The sequence below is a fragment of the Oryzias latipes genome, chromosome 11, assembly GCF_002234675.1.
Source record: "Oryzias latipes chromosome 11, ASM223467v1".
In the NCBI taxonomy this organism is placed as follows: domain Eukaryota; kingdom Metazoa; phylum Chordata; class Actinopteri; order Beloniformes; family Adrianichthyidae; genus Oryzias; species Oryzias latipes.
In genome coordinates, this window is record NC_019869.2 from 27,494,208 (window position 1) to 27,501,665 (window position 7,458).

The following is a 7,458-nucleotide window of genomic DNA, read 5'->3' on the forward strand; positions in this document are numbered from 1 at the left end:
TTCAAACCAAAGTGATCAGGAGATTTCCAGCAATGTGTTGTTCACAACGACAAAAAGGGAGGGGTGCATCATTGATCTCCTGATGATGAAAACTCAACAATCACCATAATTTAATATCAACACCAGGAGTGAAGATGCCCTCCTGTCTCCAGTGTTGCGGCATTCACGAGTTTTCTGTCTTGACCTGAATGTGATGATTTTCTGATTGATGATCAGCTTTGAGCAAGCTGGCAACCAGTCTAATCCACAACGTGGTGATTGCTGTGGCTGTGTGTGTGTGATACCTCCTAATATGAGTTCAGGAGTTTGCATTAGATATAATGCCCAAGCAGACAAAGCAAGGATTGATCTAGGAGGAAGATGGTCTTAAAGGATGCAATTTGATTCCTTAGCAGGCAGCGAGTGACCACCTTACAGCTGCTGTACACTAGGAGTTGGAGTCACTGCGCTCTGAGGGGTCAGTTAGCAAAGAGTGCTACAGAGGTCAATGCAGACCCCAGATGTTTACTACAAGCAGAAAAGCATGAAGCGTTTTGGGGAATTCTATCCTCCAAAACTGTGTTTTTCTAGTGGTTGGTGAGCATCTGATGTCTGAGGGATGAAGAGGGTTTTTGCTCCATTTTTCTACTTCATTTAATGTTACTTTAAATACCTGAAACATGCAGAGGGCGGAGCTTCATTCCTCAACAAACCCGTCTGGTGCTCACACCTGTGAAAACAATACAGATTGCCTTTGCAGTCTGGACATATAGGCTATGTGAAGCTGACTCCAGTCTTCCCCTCCCATCCTTCCACTGCTACGTATAGAAGGAGCTCAACCGAAATAACAAAAGCTCCAAAATACCAGAAAAACCCTGCTTCTCTGCAGACAGTCTGGCTCGTTTCATTCCAACAACTACTGATTGTCTTCAGCTCAGAGCTCTTTGCTTCCCTCAACAACACTCATATACAGGTAGCGTGTCTGCATATGCGATCCAAACTGCAATGGTTTACAGGCTCTCTTTACCTGTAAAGCACCTTTCAAACTCTTTCAAATGTTTTTTTCAAGCTTTTCAGAAATCTGTGAACTTGGAATGTTCAAAGAGGGGGAGCTGACTTTAAAGCATCCGAAACATTTGGGGAACAGTCATCCTACACGCACCCAAACTAGAAAAGGAAGTTTGCAGCAGAACTTGGACTGGCCGGCTTTTCCCTCTCCTTTCAGAAGTAAACCCATTCTGGACATACTGTTCCCTGAAACCTTTTGAAGTTGTTTTCTGCTCCATCGTGCTCGGCTCACCAATGTCCAGCTTTGAGAGAAGAACATATTGTTTGAGTGCTTGAAAGCAGACCTGCAGGATGGGATGAGAGCCGAAGGTTTTTGAGCATTTGTGGGAGGAAGCGTGGCTGATATTCTGCTCAGCGCCGCTGATGGCAGTCCCCCAGAGCTGGCAGTGGAAGGGAAAATGGCCTGGAGTGTTTGGCCTCCTTCCATGTCGTTCTCACTTTAATGACAACTCTAACTGCTGCATCTCACTCCACTCAAAAGGCTCATCCTGTTCTTTGTTTTCTAACCAATGAGACACTTTTCTCTCTCTGCACACACAGCTTACACACATGGCAAAGCATTTCTCAGCAAAACAACAGTCAGCTGACTCTTATCTCACATTAAGGTCTGGCTCCTCCCAAAAGTGGCATCTGTGCCAGCTCTGCAGAAGCACCCAATCAACACTTTAGCCTTTGTTTGTCTAATTCAAGCTAAAGCAGAAGTGGAGAAAACAAATGAGTGTCTTGTAATTTACATTCCAGCAAGACAGGATAAATACAATCACTGTCACATACAAATAATCAGACTGATTTACTTTGAGAGAGACAAATGTCTGGAAATGTTATGCATGTAAATGCAAGTGTTTAAACCGATCTGTTGACATTTTGCTCCTTAAAGCTCTTAATTTATAATCTGTCTAATTCAGACGCATCCGTGTTTAAAGAGGTTCTGCCGAGCATTTTCAGTTTTCCTTATCCCACTATCAGGTGAAGGGAAGAAGCTGGCAGCACTTCACCAGGAAGCCTTCAGAGATCTGTTTTTATATGGGAATGAATCCAGCTGAAGGGAAAAGCTGATGATCCCAAAACTCTTCCACAAAGTGAAGCTCTGTTCAAAAACCTACAGAGAATTTACAGTCCACGTTTCAAACATTTGAGAATTTTTAGTCACAAATTGGAGCAAAACCAGTTCTTTTAAAAATCACTTCTCTTCTTTTTAATAAGTCATCAGCTGAAGAGCCTCCGCAGTAAACAACTGTTTCACTTTTTCAATTTAGCTCACCGAGCAACAGACCTCAGAGCTCAAACAGAAAACTGAGCTTTTCTTCCTTTTCCAGTTTAAAGCCTCTTTAGATCCTTTGGGTGAGGATGGTTGCGGGTTCCCCACCCCGCTCAGACCCCCTCCTCTCTGTCTACAGCCTTTGACTGCCACCCCCCTGCGCCGGCCCCACACTGGCCGATGGCCTTTCCTACCCGTCTGATCCATATTGCAGAGGTGGCACCGAGGGGCAGTAATCCAACATGAAAGCCGGGCCCGAGAGCGCAGGAGCGGAAACGCTTCCACTTCTGCTGCGCAGCGTCAGAAACGCCGTGGATTGAAAGTTTCCTTTGAAAACGGTTCATGCTGGAGAACGGGGCCGCGAGCGCAGGCCGCCCCACCAAACACGCCACCCGGGATTCTGTCAGCTAAACGTGTCGTGGAAAAAACGGTTGCTCACTAGTGGACGTGAACGCAGCACGCAGACTGAACGGAGCTGTCGGTTCCGCAAGCCTCCTGTCCGTTTCCGCTCCTTTCGATGCGCCCTGGACACGCTCGAACCGGGGAACTCAGTCGTTTCTACAGACATTTGCTCGGGAGCTCTAATAAAAAATGAAAACCTGTAAAATTGGCTTAAGAACAATAAAACAAGCGCGCTGTTCGAAGGCAAAGCTCGGGTTTGTTGGCTGACAGAATAAATTCCAGAAATGAACTAACATGTAACCAGTTAAATCCAATAAATGCCACATTTACAATTATAAAGGACTATATTGACATTTATTTATTTTCCAAAAAATAGATTTCTTAAAGACAAATTCATAGCCTGTATTTACAATTTCAGAGAGTTCACAAGAAATGAGCAAAAGATCAAAACAGAAAACATGAAGGAGAGATGTGAGCAAAGCTGGGTCCTCATCTAAACGGTGATACAAACGACAGAAAAATATCCGCCATGGAACGTTCTCCTCTGAATAAAACCTTTTTCCAATGTTTTAGGATGTGTTGGATCTCCTCATAACGTTGTTGCGAGGACTCGCTGTGATGCGGCTCCGTGATGAGACCTGAGGAGAAAAAAATAGTAAGGTTGGATTTTTAAATCCATTTACTTTAGATGATGTCAAAAATCGCAATTCTTTGCCTCCAGCAAATATTCTTTTTCTGAAAATGATGTAATTAAAAACTACTTTAGCCTAATTGTTTGTTTGTATTTACGCTTCACTTCAATTCCCAGGATGCCGCTGAGGCTCCACTGACTGTGAGGGCATGAATAAATAACGAGGGTATTTAAATGGTAAAGGTAATGAGGAGTGCGCACGTGCGTGTGTGTGAGGAGCAGTCAGGTGTGACACAGCTCAGCCGTTTTCAGGTTTTTAGTGTCTTCCTCTGATTCCAAAAGTGCGTGTATGGCAACTAAAGGTCTGAGCTTCACGTCTTTATTCTGCTCAGCTCGTAGAAGAATATTTGGTCTGAAACGGATTAATACAAAATAAAATTCATTAAAAAAACGGCATTAATTTTATTCTATAACCGTGGTAAATCTTTATTCACATTTAAGAAAAACGAATGGAATTCACTAAAGAGGTATTGGCTCGATATTACCTGTCAGTGATCAGCTGAAATGGAGACTTCAGGGGGTCAGGCCCGTGGTCGCTCTCCTCATCTGAAAATGTTGCATGAGAATTTACCAAACTTCGGTTGTTGTTTTTTTCGGTTCACAAATTGTTTGTTTGTCGTTGAAAATCGAAAGTTTATTGTAGAAGAAAAGGAAATGAAGAATATACCGTCTCTTTTTGGACTGAAGCTTCCTGTCGACTCTGCGTCGCTTTCGTCCTCCGTCCCAGAGTTTCCCGCAGCGGCCGCTGCAGGCCGTGCGTCATGACGCGCGGCCGGCACCGCGCCTTGGAGAGACAGGTGGGCGCCAGGCGCCCCTCCCAGGAGGGATCTCATGTTCAAAATCGAGTTGGCATTCAGCAAAGCCGTGTTGGCCCAGTTGTGTAGCTTGCCAATCTGACACGTATATATTCCATGAGCCGGCAATAAGGCAGGGTGGGCGGGGGAGGCCAAAGCCGCGTGATGCGCCAAGGCCGCTGAGGAGGACTTGTGCAAGCTGTCGGGGGTCGTAGCGGTCTCAGCCAAAGACCAGATTTTAGGTTTGTTTTGGGGGGGCCTCTGACACTCCTGTGCGCTGGGGGAATGGTCCGCTGCAAGTTTGACTGCGGGCGGGAGAGGCTGCGCCGCGTGCACTCCCCTCTGGCCCTCTGCAGAAAGCGTCCTGATGCTCTCCGAGGCCCGCCCTCCCACCGGCAGGCCGGCCTCCGCCGTTCCCCTGTCGGAGCTCTGCTCCTCCGCTCGCTGCTCCTCTGGTCGCTCTATATCGACAGTTTCCAGGTCGATCTCCTCTTCGTCTTCTCCGTCGCTGCCGTTTTTGCCGTGCTCGTGCTCGTCCTCGTTGTCGCTGCTGAAGATGCGGCCGTCCCGGTCCTCGGCGCTGCGGCCCCAAGTCACTTTGTTCTCCTTCTTCAGGCGCCTGCGGGCGTTTGCAAACCACGTGGAGACCTGAGGAAAAATGTGAGCGCGTGATTGAAAATGACAGAAAATGGTTTAACAGCAACTGATGGTAAAAACTAACATCTGAAGAGTCACGTCAACAATGTCACCTCTACGTGTAAAAACACAACTGCCGTTAAAAAGGTGGATAAAAAACCTGACATCTCCGAAGAATTCCTACCTGCGTGAGCGTCATCCTCGTGATGATCGCCAGCATGATCTTCTCCCCTTTGGTGGGGTAGGGGTTCTTCTGGTGCTCCTGCAGCCAGGCCTTCAGGGTGCTGGTGGTCTCCCTGGTGGCCGTTTTGGCTCTGGAGGGGTCTCCGTACGGATACTGGCCGTACGGGTAGAAGCTCTGCGCGGCGTGGACCGGCAGGGTCGCGTGGGAGCCCGTGTCCTTCAGCTCGTACTGAGAGCCCTGCTGTGGAGAAGGAAGGAAAATGTTCAGCAAGTTTTTCCAAAAGAGATCAAGAAAGAAAAAAGGGGTCAGGTTCAAAATAAAAACATTGTTTTACGTTAAACGTTTTACGCTCATTTAAATTTATGATTTGGCCAAATTTCATATTTTTCATTGGATGAATTTTTAATTCTTTACATATTTAAGCCAACTTTGCTTCTAAATTGGTAACTTGGATTTTCTATGCAAATTGATAAATTCTCTGTTTACTGTTGAAAAATAACAAAGAAAATATTTAAATACTAAGATAAACTTTTTGGGGGGGAAATTCTTTGGGGGGGGGGTTAATATCTAATATATATTAGTGTTATTCATAAATTGATAATCATTTTCAAAAGCCATCACTTTGGCAAAGGCTGCATTACGTCCCTCTCTCACCGCGTCCCCCAACGAGCACCCGCTCTTACCATCTGGGACAAGAGCGCGAGGTCTGCGGCTCCGCTGTACGGCAGGAAGGCACTGTAACTCTGAGCCCACGGGCTCCCGTACACCCCCAGCATGGAGCTCACGGCCGCCGCCGCTGCGGGGGAGCCCACGCCTCCCTCCGTGGCTGCCTCGCGGGCTGAAGCCGGCCGCTCGCTCCCGTACATTTCATGAGAGGCGCTGAGGAACGGGGGGTAGCCCAGCTGAGGGAAGGACATGTCCGGAGGAGGCGCGCAGTAGATCTCCCCTGAAGTCAACAGCAAGGAGTTGAGGGAGGGGGTGTTGGGGTGGGGGGGCAGTGGGAATCCTCTGAAGGAACGGATAGGGGGGTAAAAGTTGAAGATTTGCCCTTCTTTTTCAGAAAGCTTCTCCTCTCTGTCGCGTCTCAGCCGCAGTTTGGCACCTCCGCTGCGGAGTGATACGAGCGCGCGGCCGCGGGAGCTCCTGCATGTGGAGCTGATGGGCTGATTGGCAGCCTACTTAAGCGCCAAGCTCCTCCTATGCCCGGGGCAGGCGATTAGTGCATTGGTTCGCGCGGGTCTCCTGTGCTGCGGGGGTCTGCGGAGCAACAGGTCATGTGATCTGGTATTTGGCAAACACACCAGGAAGATGACACCCCTGTTTTTGATGACATGGAGCGTTTGGGTGTTTCGGGGTTATTCCCCCTCTGGTGGACGCGTTAGGAGGAGCCTCCTGTGTTGGGGGGGTCACAGTGACTGAGGAGCGTCAGGGATGCGGGGCGAAAACTGAGAATGAGTGGAAGATCCAGCATAAGACTGCTTCTCCCCCTTCACCCCTCCCGTCACGCACACGGTTGGGCAGTGCTAATGAGGTTGAGGACCCCCGCACCCTGCTCGGAGGAGGCCCCGTGGCCCTCCTGGGCCCCCTCGGAGGTTAGCTGTGTAATTACTGCATCCATACAAATACAGATTCATCATTTCACACTCTGAGCCCCTGATGATGAGCTTGGCTGAGCTGAAAGTGAGGAAGGGAGGTGCGTGTGCGCGCGCATGTGTGCGTGTGTGAGTCTTAGTGATTTAATTACAGTGCTTAAAGCCACTCTGGCTAAGTGATGCTCCTTTTCGTCTCTTTCTAGCACCAGGAGGGCTTTACTCCTGAACCTCAAAGCTGTTTTCCTAAACACACATTAGGACGCGCTCCCGCCGCCGCTGCGTGTGTGTGCGTCACGCGCGGAGGAGAGCGGATGCTTCATCTCCATGGCATTTTAAATGGCATTCACGGAGGGCGGCTTCGTCCTCATTGCCAAGGTAAATGGAGCCAGGGGACTCTCCATTTCAGCTGGATGAAAGCGCAGCGTTGGAGCGCCCCTCTCTCTCTGTCTGCCTCGTTCCTCACTTAAAATGAAGGTTTCTCTCATGACAGGAGAAGGAAGCAGACACATCACCACCTAATAGGATAATATCCCCCCATTCAGCACTGCCCCCCGTCCCTCCTCCCTCCTTTCGGCCTTTGTAGCTGCTGATTTCCATAGTGTCTCTGTGGAGAGGCAGTTAATGAATTCCTCTGAGCTGGAGAACGGGGGAGGGGGGGGGGTGAATTTGGCGGTTTAGAGAGAAAGAGGCGGGAGGGAGGAGGAGGAGGGAAGCTTTGAGCTCTGCCATTCAACTTCACAGTCTCAGCCTGCTTGTGCATTCGCCGTGCGTGTGTGTTTGTGTGTGTGTTGCTTTTGACAGCAACCTGCTAAGACTACCAAATATTTAGACTGGCCTCACAGCTCTTTTTTCTG

At 48.7% G+C, this 7,458-nt stretch overlaps 1 protein-coding gene across 2 annotated transcripts; it reads right to left on the bottom strand.

The window, feature by feature from the left end:
- Positions 1–3,032: 3,032 nt before the first annotated feature.
- On the bottom strand, positions 3,033–6,517 carry LOC101155782 (iroquois-class homeodomain protein irx-1). 2 transcript variants are annotated; one of them, XM_023960290.1, is made up of 5 exons: positions 5,696–6,517; positions 5,013–5,249; positions 4,066–4,840; positions 3,884–3,944; positions 3,033–3,345 (listed from the first exon to the last, which is right to left on the bottom strand). In XM_023960290.1, exons 1-5 carry the CDS (start codon positions 5,927–5,929, stop codon positions 3,297–3,299), a joined length of 1,356 nt encoding a protein of 451 aa, XP_023816058.1. In that variant the 5' UTR covers positions 5,930–6,517; the 3' UTR covers positions 3,033–3,296. The 2 variants fall into 2 exon arrangements, with proteins under 2 accessions (XP_023816058.1, XP_023816057.1); XM_023960289.1 differs by having other exon boundaries at positions 5,013–5,252; positions 5,696–6,514.
- Positions 6,518–7,458: the final 941 nt, after the last annotated feature.

Excerpts from the sequence above, each read along its gene's own strand:
- LOC101155782 (XM_023960289.1), bottom strand. The coding sequence starts at position 5,929 with ATGTCCTTCCCTCAGCTGGGCTACCCCCCGTTCCTCAGCGCCTCTCAT. Across the intron at positions 4,841-5,012 it reads CGAGGATGACGCTCACGCAG|GTCTCCACGTGGTTTGCAAA; the intron begins GTAGGAATTCTT and ends ATTTTTCCTCAG. Across the intron at positions 3,945-4,065 it reads CTTCAGTCCAAAAAGAGACG|ATGAGGAGAGCGACCACGGG; the intron begins GTATATTCTTCA and ends CAACATTTTCAG.